Source organism: Marmota marmota, unplaced genomic scaffold (assembly GCF_001458135.2).
Source record: "Marmota marmota marmota unplaced genomic scaffold, marMar, whole genome shotgun sequence".
NCBI lineage: Eukaryota > Metazoa > Chordata > Mammalia > Rodentia > Sciuridae > Marmota > Marmota marmota.
In genome coordinates this window covers 2,546,297-2,561,619 of record NW_025999864.1, presented here as the reverse complement: position 1 = coordinate 2,561,619, position 15,323 = coordinate 2,546,297, and the positions used below count along the sequence as shown (strand labels likewise).

Genomic DNA, 15,323 nt, shown 5'->3' with positions numbered 1-15,323 from the left:
AACCGAGATGGACTGCTTCCTTCCCCTGTCTCGAACCCAGAATTCAGCCCTGAGTACGGTGCTTGCACGGCTGGCAGAAACTGCAGCGCTGTATCCCTGCGTCGCTATCTCCTCGTTTCCCAGCGCGCGCTGCAGACTTCAGTCAGTCTTACTCCTTACTTGTCCTTCCAGTTTCAGCAGGACCTGGACAGATCTCCCCAGCTCTCCAGCAAGCCCAATAGAAGCTGAGGTTTTTCCAAGCCCTTGCATATTAGGATCTTCTTTTCCTTTGGAATTTAGAGACCAACATGAGAAGACATCTGTGCTGGCCTGGTAAAGGGTGAGAGACCATGTGGAGCCAAGACAAACTATCCAGCTGAGTCCTCCAAAGACCAACCTGTCTCAGAGGCCCTGGAGGGACGATGGATTAGAACAGAGTTTCTCTTTCTTGTTCTGGTGTTCCTTGAGGGGACTCGTGCCACATGCTATATTTTTTCCCCCCCAGAACCCTCTAGAGCTGTGATGTGCTGAGAGCCATAGCCGAGTCCCTATTGACAGTTTTTAGTAATACTTTTTAAAGTTCCTGTAGGCTTTATAGTGATACATCCTCATTTATGTCTGGTATTTGTAATTCACAATCTCTGCCTTCTTTGTGTTAGTTGCCTATAGTATATAAAACATCACTCCAGACTTAGTGATTTAAAATAATAAGTATTTAACTGTGCTGGATGCCTCTGCTCCTGGAGTTTGGCTGCCAGTGGTGCATAGGGGTGCTGGGCCACATGTATCACACGTCTACCAGGCTAACCAGGCTTGTTCATGGGGTGGCTTGGCAACAGTCCCAGAGAGAACTGCAAGTGTGCAAATTCTCTTTGAGGCCTGCACTTAGTACTATTTCAAAATTGCTTTCGTCCTGTTCCTTTGTCCAAAGCAGTCGCAAAAACAATGTTGATTTGCAGCATGAAAAAATAACTACCAGTTCCAAGCAAATGGGCTTGTAGGACCATTTTTTTTTTCCGTCTACTGTATTTTAAGGTATCTTGTTACAAAGTGATTGTCGTGGATGTGGTAATTTTGTGTAGTTCGTCTGAGTTCTTCAATATTGTGAGATGGAGTCCTTGTGCATATTTCCTTGTCTTACTGCATAGGAAGTTCTTTGGAGTCTCATCAAAGGCAGCCATTTCCCCCATTAATACTTATGGAAATTCTGATTGCTAATGTTTTTGCTTTGTAAAAAATACATATTTTGGTTATGTGCATAACCACAAATCAGTAAAGATCCAAGTTATTTTTTTTTGGTTGGTATTAAAACCTTTTTGTCCCATAACACCTGAAGAATTCAGAATGAGGCACTAATAAATATGATTATGGCAGTACTGACTTTAGGCTTAAAACACAGCTTAGGACTTGAATCATTAAAATTGAAACTATAAATTATCTATAGCTGTTGATAAATTGCCTACCTTTCATCTTAGCTATGATTTATCTTAGCACAGGTAAAGTATTTATCCAGGATTCTATTTCTTTCTGCTAATAGAGCAATTCTTGGGTGAAGAAAACGTAAGTGGAGCTAGGAATGGGAGATAATAGAAGTTCAGTTTAATTCCACCAGTCCTGAAATAGACACTGGCTAGACAGCCATCAAGTGTTTTACTTTTTCAGAAATCTACTTTAAAAATCTACTTTAAAAATTTAAAAATGTGTTTCTTATGAGTATGTAAGCTCATCTGATGGATAAGTGCTCCTTTATAGCATTATTTCTCTCACAGAAAAGTTGAAGATAATACAAATGCATGATAATTGGGCATTGGATAAAAAATATATGGCATATTCATCATGTGGAATATTATATAACCACTTAAAAGTTACACAAGAGTATTTAGTTAACCTCTACGGATGTTCATTATATATGTACATATATTATTTATGTATAATATATGTATAAATATATGTAATATTCTAAAGCAGATTGTAAACTACTTGCCTGATATTATTTTTGGTAAAATAGTTACTTTAAAATACATATACACAAAGTCTTGAAAGAGGAAGCAAAATGTTAATAATGGCTCTTTCTGAATAGGGACAGTATAATTTTAAAAAATATATATTTCTACTTGATATTTTGTTTAAGGAGACCAGAAAGGTAAAGGGATCAAGGTTAGGAAGGAAGAAACCTGGGAGGTATTGGGGAGTGAAATTGATTCAATTATGTTTTTATGTATTTGCAAATATGCCACAATTTAATCCACCAATCATAATGAATACTCACCAATAAAAATATTTATTTTATCCTATGCTTCTTGAATAGTGGTCTCTTTTTGCTTGTATGGTAAAAATATTTACCATAAGATCTACCCCCTTAACAAATTTTTAAGTGTAGGACAATATTATTGACGATCATATATATATATTCACACACACATACATACATACACATACTACAGATACTATAGTACAGCAGGGTTTAGACTTATTTATCTTGCTTGACTGAAACTTATTGATTAGCAAGTACCAGTTCACCTCCCCTGGTCCTAGGCACTCACAATTCTACTCTTTGGTTCTTTGAGATTGAATCCACTGTGAGGTATCTAAAATAATCAATCACACACTATTATTTTACTTAGCACAATGATCACATTAGTTTTTTGTTTTTCTGGTTTTTATCCATAATTGGAGAATTTTTGAATGGATTTATGTTGAAGACGTAAGAAAAGTTTTGAAAAAATACTTTCACAGAGAAACTACACAGCCCATTTTCAGAATTTTTGTATTTCTTGTGTCCACTCTACATACTGTTGTCTCAGACCTATGCTCACCTATAATCTGGACTGGTCTCCTCATACAGAAGGCTGGTCTCATTGCCACTCTAATAAGACATGGCCTCATGAGATGCAGTAGTCACTTCAGGATTTTAGCTTTTGCTAATGTCAGAAGTCCTTATAAAGACTGTTTTCTAAAAAGCATGATATTTTTATTTTTTAAATAACCCATAATTATTGAGAAAAAGACTTGTAAAAAGCTTTGGTTAGATGCAGAATCAGCATTTTAATTCCTTTCCTGTAACTCAAATATTCATTGGGTCTGAAGTCTGTAAAAAATCGAATTGGCTGGAAAATTATCGTTAAAAATAGCTGTAATGTTGCATCTGTTAAAACTGTGCTTGTCTTGCAGTCTCAGGAGCTCACCGACAGGGTAGCATACACCACACATCTGTGGTAAAGTGGTATTTTTGTTAAGTAAATCCCACTATCTTCATGGGGGGGAATGTAGACTTTGGCCAAATCTTGTTAGATCTTAATACTATGGCTACCAAAAAAACCAAAACATAACCAACAAAAAACTTGGAGCTTGTGATACGTATTTTATTCTCATTGACTGAGCCAATTTCCACCCATGAAGTGGTTAATAGAGTGTGCAGTCTGAGATGCTCAAGCGTGTCTAGGAATGAGTATTGACACTTTCTGGAACCCAAATTCGATCTGATTTAAATTAGATGCACTCTGGAGAGAATTTTTTTAGAGTGGAACAAAGTGCTGTGAAATCACTACCTGTGCAGAATAGACCACAGATTTTAAATTTTTTTATTGATTTGATTTATTTGATTTGCTGTGGGAAGGAGCAACATCTAGACACAGATGGCGGGGTGTCCAGAGCTGAGTACGGGGCTCCTTGGGGTTGGAGGGGGCCAGGGGCGGACTCAGTACGCCCAGGTGCCTGCAGCAGCTCTGAGCCCAAGGCTCTGTTGTTCAGGCAGCTTTTTCCATGTCAACACCTGCTCATTAGGAACTGGACCAAGACTCCCAAAGAGCTCTCAGATGGCCCCAATTTTGTCTCCCTGCCAATCTGTGCTAGAATTTAATAACAACCTTGAGGTGAAACTTGGTCCTTTCCTAGTTGCTAATCCCCAAAACCATCTGGCCTTTCCCTTTCTCTGAATAATAATTTAGTATATGTGTGGAGGTGTGGGGGATGGGGTGGAACAAGGGAACAGACCTACCTTACATTTCTTAAAGGACAAGCCTCTTGATTTCAGAGAGAGTTAGGTATTACTTTGAGACCTAACCTTGTTCTTCCTGTAGCTTCCACATCTTTAATTGCCAGATAATTGTTTGAAATTCACACAATTCATTAATTATTAAGAAAACTCCAACTTTAGTTCTTCAATGAAATAATGCTGAAAAGAAACGTGTTAGTCTCATCATGATGCTGATGTTTTTATAAAATGTTTTCTTTAGTTTTTCATTAGTTTTAGTACAGAATTCATAGGCAGAACATTCTTCATAAATATTTGCTTATTCCTATACCTTACTCAGCAAAGTAATTAAAGTAACTTAGTAGAAAATATACAGAATATAATACTAAACTACAAATAAAGTGTAAAGTGTCAGTATTTCCTCTATCTTCTTCCCACCCGGGGAAGGACCTAGAACATGGTGAACCAGATGTCGTGGGCATTTGTTGAGTTTGGGTGTCTTTTCAGCATGTATGAGTTATGCTACTTGAATAAATGAGATACCCCATGAATTATTTGTTAAAGAAGTAAATTAAAGAAATTTTATCCATATGAATGTGGTGTAGGAAATGCACATAGCAGCATGCGTCTTTCCATCACTCACATGACAGGTGTCGTGTTCAAGTCCACAGAGTAGATTTCTGTGGGTATTACATGTATGTGCACATACACCTGTGTGTATTTGCATATATGTAAGTGCATAGACATGTATATTCTTTTTTTATTGTTTTGTTTTCTATATTTTTAATATAGGGGAATTGAATATCCTTTTTCATATGCTTATAATGGTCATTTATATTCATTCTTCTGTAATTTAACTTCACATTTATTTGCTCGCTTTTATCTTGTGGATGTGGTCATGTTTTTTTGTTGTTTTTTTTTCTTTAATTTTTATTGTTGGTTGTTCAAAACATTACATAGTTCTTGACAAATCATATTTCACACTTTGATTCAAGTGGGTTATGAACTCCCATTTTTACCCCGTATACAGATTGCAGCATCACATCGGTTACACATCCACTGTTTTACATATTGCTATACTAGTGTCTGTTGTATTCTGATGCCTTTCTTATCCTCTACTATCCCCCATCCCCTCCCCTCTTCTCTCTCTACCCCCTCTACTGTCATTCATTTCTCCCCCTTGTTTTTTTTTCCCCTTTCCCCTCACTTCCTCTTGTATGTAATTTTGTATAACCCTGAGGGTCTCCTTCCATTTCCATGCAATTTCCCTTCTCTTTCCTTTTCCCCTCCCACCTCTCACCCCTGTTTAATGTTAATCTTCTTCTCATGCTCTTCCTCCCAACTCTGTTCTTAGTTACTCTCCTTATATCAAAGAAACATGTATATTCTTGTAAATATTCTAGATATTGGGTTTTGATTCTGCCATCCATTAGAGACCGTCCAAGCATAACTCAGTGTGATGCCTTAGAAGAGGGGTGAGCAAATTATAGTTTATGGACCAGCTCTAACCTGATTTTGGTACAGCGTACAATTAACAATGCTGTTTACATTAGTAAAAGACTAGAAAATAACCAAAAGAATAATATTGACAACACATGAAATTCAAGTGTCAGTGTCATAAAGTTTGAATCAGAGCCATGTTCATTAACGTATGGTCTCTGGCTACTTTTGTACAGCCGATTCCAGAAGGTGTAACAGAGTACCTGGCCTGCAGAACCTAAAATATTTACTATCTGACACTTTATCTTGCTCATCCCTATGTTAGAAGATACAAAAATGAAGTAGGATGAAATCTGCCCGAGTTGAACTAAATTTTACAGTATTGAAAAGAAGTTGCCCCTTTACTTTGGTTCTTTTTTTTTTTTTTTTTAGTTTTACTGATTTTTTTAATATTTATTTTTTTAGTTGTAGTTGGACACTATACCTTTATTTATTTTTTATGTGGTGCTGAGGATCAAACCCAGGGCCTCACACATGCTAGGCGAGTGTTCTACCGCTGAGCTACAACCCCAGCCTGATTTTATTTTTTTTAAATACACAACAGCGGAATGCATTACAATTCTTATTACACATATAGAGTACAATTTTTCATATCTTTGTATAGAGTACATTCATGCCAATTCCTGCCTTTGTACATGTACTTTGTTTTTATTTTTGCATTACAATTCTTATTACACTAATATACCACAATTTTTTCATATCTCTGTTTATATATTAAGTATGTTGACACCCAATTCGAGTCTTCATACATGTACTTTGGATACTTGGTTCTTTTTAAAGAGAAATTGGAAAAGAATGAGAAAATTGGTCTCATTTTTTATCTTTTCTAAAGGGCCTCATAACATTTTCCCTTAAATATGTAACAGGATGTTTTCACTATTCGAAGTTTAATAACTTGTGATCATACCCTGACATGGTAAAAGAAAGGCAAGTAAAAAGTTACAAATCTGTGGGACATGAAGCTTAATGGTTTACCATGTGAATTCTAAATCAATATGAAAGAAACCTACCAGAACTTCCCAAGTGGTGGGACAGGAAAGAGGAGAGGAAATCCCAACCCACTTAGGGACCCCAGTGCCAGGCTGCACTAGTCCATCCTGTGCTTCAGAGTATTGCATGTTTTCTGTGATGCTCGTGTATAGGCATGAGTTGTTGAAACCTATTGGTAAGATCGGGAGGAAGCAAAAGTTGTTTCCACTTTGCAGAAGAATGGGGCTATAAGTTCTGCATGCAGCTCTTTCTGTGCCTGTAAGTCAGTGCTAAATCCAAGAAAAAAAGAATTATTTTATTATTGTCATAAAATATGTTCAGAGTTGGTATGTCCCACATTATAATAAAGAATTATTACCTGACTTTTGTGTAAAATTTGACAGGTTGTGTACACTGTATCTGGCATAGTGTTTAGCTGTTATTCTGCCCTTGGCCATTGTTAGTATGGCCCCATAAATGAACTAATTAAGTGCTTCATTCCCTCAAAATAAGACTGTTTGCTTTCTGTGTGCAATTTCATCCCTTTTCCACATGATCAGCAATGATCAGAGTTCTTAAAAGAAATGTTTTCAAAATGAGCTTACTCTCCTTATATCTTGATCAGAATACAACAACAGAAAAAGGGGAGACACATCAATCATTGCCTCATCCCTGTCATTGTATTTGAGCATCACAAAGTGTGTATGCTGGGAGAGAGACTTCAGAACCTTTACCTTTAACAGAGACACAGGAACTGTTAGAAGAACAAGGATTTCTAAGGTCTCAGGGACTTAGTAATGGAATATGTTAGTTTGATCACTTGCATTATTTTTCCTTTAGGCCACCTTAAATATAATTATCATATCAATAGTAAAGAACAAGAAGTCAGTGAAATATTAAATCATAGGATATGTTATGTTTGGCTGTGAAACAAAACACATTTCCACAAAGTACCTAGGAAAATATATACCATTATTCAGCAGTCATACTCCATCAGTCTCTTTAGAATTGTTATTAAACTACTAATAAAAAGGTGATGGGAGCTATAATTATCCAGACAACATAGAAGATAAGTGATACAGAAGCCTATTATTTATCTTCAATATTAAATGTATCAGAATCAAACATGCTACTTGAGAGAAAACATTCATGGTTCACTATCAAATAACTTTCTTGATTTAGAGGATAATTTTGGAGAATTGCTATCTGAATAGAGTGGAATACCTAATTCAATTGACTCCTCGCTATCTTGTTTATTTTTCCTGGTAAATGTTAAGCATGGAAAGAAGCAAAGAGCCTTATTAACAAGTATCCACTACCCAAGCACTTCCAATTCAATCATCCTATCTTTCTTTTCATAGCACTTATTACTTTGTGAAATTATCTTATTACTTATTTGCTGTCTCCTCCTGTGTGAGTAAGATTGGAAGCTTTAGTGAGTGACCTTCATTGGCTTTTCACCACTGTACCACTGACACTTGCAACAGTACTCAGGGGCAAAGGGAATCCCATACTGTCTGTTCAGTGCATGAGAAGTTGGCTGTGTTGATTAGGGCATGTGGGGTTCAGTGGTGAAACGGTAAAATCTGTGGATGGGGAAGTGTCTTCATTCCTCACCTAGAAAGCACTGTTTGGAGCTTGGACCTTTTCATTCTATCTTCTACGTGCTTACAGCCTCTTCTGCTGCACCTACATGTATGTTTTAAATGTTGGTTTGCTTGGCTTTCTCTCATTCATGAGCCTGGCCCAGAGACCAGACACAGTGACCAGCAGAGTGAGTGAGTAGGGGAGTCCTTAGATGCTTCTTTTAGCAAAGTGCCTGAGAACCGAGTTTTTGTGCTTCATGCCTTCCTATAGGAAACAGTGACTGACTGAAAAGTGTCCTCTGATGTTTATTTGGAGAAACTGCTACCTTCAGGAAGACATACTTTGGCAAACAGGGCTTTTTTTTTTAGCGTAAGACTACTTTAGTCATGCACATCATTTCAGATTTCTAATCACCACATTTTCAAAGATTTTAAAAAGTGAAGTTAGTGCCAGGTATGGTGGTACACGCTTAGAATCCCAGCAATAAAGGAAGCTGAGGCAGGAGGATCACAAGTTCAAAGCCAGCCTCTGTAACTTGGGTAACTTAAAGCAAGACCCATATGAAAATAAAAAAGAGTTAGGAATGTAGCTCAGTGGTAAAGTGCCCTGGGTTAAATTCCTAGTATAAAAAATCCCATGAAATTAGTAACATGTTATCTAAGTAGACATATCCAAAATATTATTTTGATATAAATCAATATGAAAAATTATTGACTTTTTAAAAATAAAATTAAGTTTTGGAATCTATGTAGTTTACATTTCAGTTTGAGGGCTAAGTTTTCATTGGAAATATTTGATCTGCATTTTATTTCATAAAACTTAAAGTAAGAAAAGTAAATTCGTATATTCAAATTGTTCCAAATACATATATTTGTGTTCTATTATCTGAATTAAACATCGTTTTTAGGCTTAAATTTTTAAATATAATTCAAAATTCAGTTTTCTGGTTACACTCTTCTTATTTCAGGATGAGTAGCCACATTTGGGTATAGGCTACTGTGTTAGTGCAAATTATTATTTCTTTTAATAAACCTTTCCTAGATATGTTCTTTTATTTCCAAATTCCAGCACCTCCTATCACCTTAAAGCAGTGCATTCAGGTGTAGTGAGGGGATATCTTCAGAGCTAGCTGGCCTTGCTTCTGCCTTCTCTAAGAAGAGGCGCTCAAGGGGGAAATTGCATGGCCCCTTTGCTTTGTTTGCATACCACTCCTGGTGTGAGCTGTTCCTCAGTGCCCTGCCAAGCACTACCAGTCCACTCTCCCAGGTGAGGCAGAAATCAGGGATGTATCTTCAGGGCCTTCCACATACAGAGAAAGATCTCCTCTCTGCTGACCAGTGTGGGTGTGACGGAGAGTCCATGGGGAGGCCATCCCTGCATGTCTGCCCCCATCTGCCCATGTGAGGTCACTGAAGCAGCTGGCATGCCAGGGACCAGCTGGCTTTCTCTCCAGTGCTGAGGTCAGACTGGTTAGTAGGATGAACAGCACACTCTGGGGAAGGAAGACAGATTGAATGCTAAGACAGATGGTACCAAGGCCAGTGCTCATGAGTCCAGAGGTACCACTCCCTGCAAGGAATGTGGACCTTCTGTCCTTTGGGGATATCCAGCCACACTTTTTTTTTTTTTTAAATAAGGACATCATGTGTCTTATCTAAAAACTCCTGTGACTAGGATTTCAGAAGTCCCCCAGGTTGCTTCTCATTTATAACCATTGACAGATTTAGTGATTGTTTTCTTTCTTGTCCCCCACACCACTCAGAAACTACTCAAGGTCTCTTGATATCATCTCTATCTAGGATTCCAAAATTAATGAAATGACAATAGATCCATTTTTCTTGGTGAAGGAATAATATTTTGACTGTCTCTTAGGGTGAGGCTGTGCTGCTGCTGCTGCTGAGAAAACTGGAGTGGGTGCAGCACAAAATGGTTTTCCTTCCATCAAAACATATACTTATTTTGTCACTGAGAACCTGGAGTAGGCTTAGAAAAGTCATCTCTTTTTTCATTTTTGCACTTTCCCCCATTTCCACTAATTTATACATCACCTCCCCTTCCACTTCTCACACCACTACAAATCTTTTCAAAGTGCACAGCTATTGTAACTTCAGAATCTCCAAGTGGCAGTGTCATCTCCATAGAAATCGCGTGCATTGTTGTTTGTGTCTCCACATTGTTGAGCTGAATTGACAATGTGAAATGACAACTCAGCATAGGCAAGTTATCAATCGGCTGAACTAACTTTCAAAGCTTGCCATGAAATCTTGGAGAGGTATATGCAAAAATTGAGGAGGAAGAAAATTCTCTGGCTTTGGTATTGAAAGACTGTAAAACCTCCCAGTGAATTGCTTTGGCTTCATTTTCAGTGGAATATTTAGTCACAATTGTTTGATTCCTGGATTTGATATTATTTGGGGTATAACCACGACTCCATTTGCCAAACTTGAAAGTGGTTTTTATTTTTATTTTTTTGTAATAGTTTCATGGTCTAATGATGCATAGGCAGCAAGTACTCTAGATGACACTCATTATCCCTAGCAAGGAATTAAGAATTAATGTGGAATAAAATGAAAATTTTAAGAGGAGTCACTTTTTGCATGGCTCCTAGTGAAAAGGGACAAGCAAGAAGAAGACTGGGACTCTTGGCTGCAGAGTGCTGGCTTCCAAATTGTGCTCATCAAAGCAACCTTTCAGAGGAATGTTGGGGGAGCCAAAGTGATGGGGCTCCAGGACACCATGCCTTCAGCTCAGCCTGGCAGCTCTACTGGTGCACTCATTATACTTGCCTTTCCAGTACAACTTAAGAAAGTCCTCTTTGGCTAGTAAAAGGTCACTCCTGTCCTATATTTTGAAAGGATGGTTTGGGAATTCTTGCACTTAGGATTTTTATAAAATAAGAATAAAATTTTTTCCCCCTGGGAAATTACTGAAGAATTGTTATTCTTTTCCTGTCAGTAGCTTTGACAGTCCACAGGCTGATAGCCACATCCTGTGCAAGTGCTGTCCTTGTGGAGTGGGACTGAGGACGTTGCTCTAGAGTAACGGAACTTTGTATCATTGTTTCCTACAATGCGGTGTCTGCATCTCATTCTTGTTAGAGTTGGGGACCTGCCATGCTCCTCAGACACACGAGTATGCTCTGGCTAGAGAGGCACTTCCGGTTTGAAGATTTGTACTAGTTCTATGGTCTCCCCAAAGACATCAAACTTTTAAGACTTACATAGAAAAGTTTGAAATGAAGGTTTTTAAAAGTTCTTTTAATGCCTCAATTTCAGCCATAATAAAGACTTATTTTGTTATTGAAAATAATAAAATCGTATATTATTTAGGGTAGGGGAGCCAGTATCCCTAGGTCTCTTGGGTCCATGTCTGTGTATTGAAAATAAGTACAGAAAGAGACTAGGAGTTTCCTTACAGGATGTGTGCTGGATGGAGAAGAAGGGGCTGAGCCTTTAGTCTTCTGATAATAAAAACTTAGGACCACAGAGCCGACTTCCTTGGCAGAGTTTCTGTTTGGAGTTCAGTTTAGAAATGGAAGACTTATTCAAAGAATAATAATTTTCTATAAGAAAGAAAATCCAAATAAACATGCTATGCCTTAGTTTTTATTTTTAACATATTATATAAAGGAAAATGAGTTGATGAAAATTCACACCATGGTGTCCTAAAAGTCATGGTGCATTCTCAATTTCTGATTACTCGGGGGAAGCAAAGAACTTTTCTAGACCTAAATAGGTTGAAATATACCGGTGGCTCATTTTCCTGTTTTTTCAGGTGTGCTTTTGCTCATGGAGATCAATGAGACATAAAATGCTTTGCCAGCCTCAGATGGAAATGTTACCTTGTACAAGGGTACTTATAAATACAGAACATTTTAAAGAATCATTAGTGTCTATAAGGAATTAAAAGAAAAGGTTCAGGAGCCAGTGGGAAAGCAGCCAGTTTTCTAGTTGGCTGTCCTCTTCAACTTGCAGAGAATAAGGAAAAGAAGTTGTATGAATGTTCCTCAAAAGTATAGGGTGGTTTAAATGGGACAAAAGTACAGAAAGTGTTCATTTTAACTCTTTACCCCAATTATTAGTTTTACAATAAAATATCCTGGTACAGAAACACTACTTTTTACAGCAGGCCCAATGTGGTTTTTTTCACTTTTAAGTCTGAGTTACTTTTTCTTTTCTTGTTTGTTTGTTTGTTTGAACCCAGGGGCACTTTGCATTGAGCCACATCCACAGCCCTCCCTCCCCCACCCCCCGACTTTATGTGTGTGTGTGTGTGTGAGTGTGTGTGTGTATTATTTAGAGACAGGGCGACAGGGTCTCCTGAATTGCTTAGGGCCTTGCTAAGTTGCAGAGGCTGGCTTTGAACTTGAGATCCTCCTGCCTCAGCCTCCCTAGCTACTGGATTACAGGAGTGTGCCCCCACATCTGACTGAGTTACATTTAATTCTCCACTCTCATTCCTCCCCTCCCCTTCCTTTTTTCATCAAATAGTGGTTTCATAGGCAATACAGAAACTTTCTAGAACTCTATTTATTAAGTCAGTTTCTGTAGAAAGCACACATAAGCAGTGGTGCGTGTAGTAGGCCCTCAGTAACTATGACCAGAGTGATTTGCACATAGTTTTCAGAAGTGTACAGTCCACTTGAAGTAAGACTGAGATGCTGTGGGGCCTCAGTCTTTCCCTTCCTGTTTTCTATCACTCCTGGCAGAACTGGAAAGGACCCTACAAAGGAAGAAAGGGGAAAATCTTTGATCTCCACATCAGAAACGCAGAAAAGTTACAGGCAAGGGTTCACACTTGTGCTCCAGAGAACCCCAGCCGCATCCTCATGGATGTGCTGGACTTTGTGCTCCACCCTTTGCACACCTTAAAGTCAGCCCCACAAAGCTGCTTACATCAACCTCCAAGGTTATGCTGTTCAGAATTCTAAGTACACACAATAAGTCTTTTCAGTGGAACATCATCTTTTTATTCTCCTTGTTTTCTTGGTGAAATTGGGGTTTCTTTCCTCAGGTCCACGTGTTTTAGGCCCACTCTGATATTTCAGCAATTTCTTCCAAGTATTGTGTGTGTGTGTGTGTAAATGATTTCCACTTATTAGATTCTTTCCAGTCTGTGCATCCTCGCAGAAGACAACCCGGCAGGCTTTGAGCACTGCTGCTGCTTCACTTCACATAATGAATATTCAGAGGCTGCAGTCATTGAGGACTCAGGTGGCAAAAATAGTAAGGTGATTGAAGCAAACCCTAACATGAAAGCCAAATCTGCATTTCAGTGACTCGAACTCTGATTACAGCAGATTCAGATTCCTCATTCTCTGACCCTGGGACCACATGAGAGGAGAGTCCTGGGGAACCTCCTATGAATCGGGCATCTGTTCCATACACAAACATGCTCCACGTCTTTCTGTATGATGTGTTGTAATCAGCGTGTTGTTTTTAAAAGACAACAAGCCCTTCTGTAGCCCTCTCCACAGAATGCATCGGGGCTGATAACAGCATAAAGGACACACTGTTGAGACCGGCAATGCATGCATTGTTTTCCTCATAATGCAGTCAGGATCGCCATAGGAAAATTGAGCATATTTTTTTGAAGTCTTATTTTATATATTTTTGTCACCATCAGCAGTTGAACTAAAGTAGGAACTGCTCCATTCTATGACGGGTTAAATTCTGCTCTGTGCTGATCTAGTGGTGATGTATAAATTGCAGCCCTTTCTTTCTTTTTGAAGGATTCTAAAATAGTTTTGGAGAATCAGTGCTGGATTTTTGCTTCTGCATGTGTGGTGACTCTTGATTTTTTCCCTTTGGAGGAGCATCCTTTGCAGCATTCCCCCTTCCGAGGAATCACTTAGACACTTCCAGCTGGTGGCAGGGGATACAGCCATAATACAGCTTCCTCTGTCCCAGCTGTCTCCACTACGGTAAATGCATTACGATGGCTGCACCCGTGTGTCGAGGCTCAGGTGAAGGAAGGTGTAGGATGGAGTCTGGACCCCACCGTTTGGCTTTCTAAACGCTTCAGCTTCTCCAGCATCTCTGCCTTTTGAATGTCTTCCTGCTTCCAGTCAAAGGCTTTTCTCCAGTGAGTGGGATGCTGCTGCACGCCTGATTAAAGGTGCCTGAGGATATCACCTTTTACACGGAAGCCCTGCGTGCTTTAACAGGATCTTTTTCAATGCATTATGGCTCATGCAGCCTCACAATTAAAGAAAAACAGGGATTTAGAGATCAATGCTGAAGAAGAGACTGAGAAAAAAAGAAAACATCGCAAACGGTCCCGGGATCGGAAGAAAAAGGTAGCTATGTATGCCAGAGCTCAGATCTTGCCTAGATTCTTTTTTTTGTTTTAGTCTCCTCCTGGCATCTGTGAGAAGCGTGAAGGGGGTCTTTTCACATGCTGTATAGAGTGTCAATCGGGTGTGTAAACGGGGAATGGATGGTCTAGCCCTGTAGTGGAGACTGGCCACAGGCTGGGCATGGTGTGGACAGGCAAGGCTTTTCTCCTGGGGAGGGATTGCAGGGCTATGCGGAAGGTGTGTCTCACTTCACAGAGGCACCACCGGCATGTTTCCACAACACAGGAAGGTGCTGGGAGGGAGTTAAAAAGTAGTTTCTGCACAGCCGGTCAAGGTTAAATATACTGCGGTGACTTAGTTTTGAGGGAGAGGCCAGAGAGTCAGGCTTTGTACTTCTTAGAGGTCTGTCTCGTGGAAAAGGAGCTTTTGTGCTGGAACTGTGTCACATGCATGCGTTTCTGAGGCTGATCTGTGACCTTAAAGACGTAGCAGAAAAGTCATTTCCTGCTTTGCTGCTTTTCCTCTTTCCTGGCGCCCCTCATTTCTATAAGGCGCTTTTAGTTTGGTTGTACAATGGGAATAAGCTGCTACAAATAACTTTCTGTTGTGAAATAAAGCTGAAACCACATAGGTTTGCATTTGCCTGCTGGGTGAGTGATTATCCTAAATGCAGGAATTCCCGTGACATGGCCGGGACCTGCAGCCTTTAGCACTGATTGCTTGAGCTCTGAGCTCAGGCATGGATGATCCCCTACTGATACCCCAAGCCAGGGGGGGAGAACAGGGAATGTGTTTTAGGTCAGTGGTGTTTTTTTTCATAGCCAGAGAGTACTTACTGTTTGGAGGCTTTCCCTTAAATACACTGCTAGGGACTGGCTGGGAGTAAGGCCCCAAAGCACCTTTTCCTCCATGACAATTAATCAAAATGGACTAAAACTCTGTGCTTTAAATATGGAAGTCAGGTCATAAAGCATTTTTATGTGTCTTTGTGAGAATCCCCAAGGGAAAGATATTCTT

General features: G+C 39.1%; 1 protein-coding gene across 42 annotated transcripts in view; it reads left to right on the top strand.

Moving 5' to 3' along the window:
* The window catches only part of Ank3 (ankyrin 3), a 503,325-nt gene that overhangs the window by 163,369 nt on the left and 324,633 nt on the right, over positions 1-15,323 (top strand). For 8 of the 42 annotated variants that reach the window (XM_048814085.1, XM_048814189.1, XM_048814137.1 and 5 more), the window contains exon 1: positions 12,346-14,306. The exons of 2 other annotated variants lie outside the window; for them this stretch is intronic. In XM_048814085.1, coding sequence (XP_048670042.1) covers positions 14,193-14,306 — 114 coding nt within the window. In that variant the 5' untranslated portion in view covers positions 12,346-14,192. Of the gene's footprint in view, positions 1-12,344; positions 14,307-15,323 lie in introns of those variants that run through there. 32 more of the 42 variants (XM_048814128.1, XM_048814115.1, XM_048814110.1 and 29 more) reach the window with 17 other exon arrangements.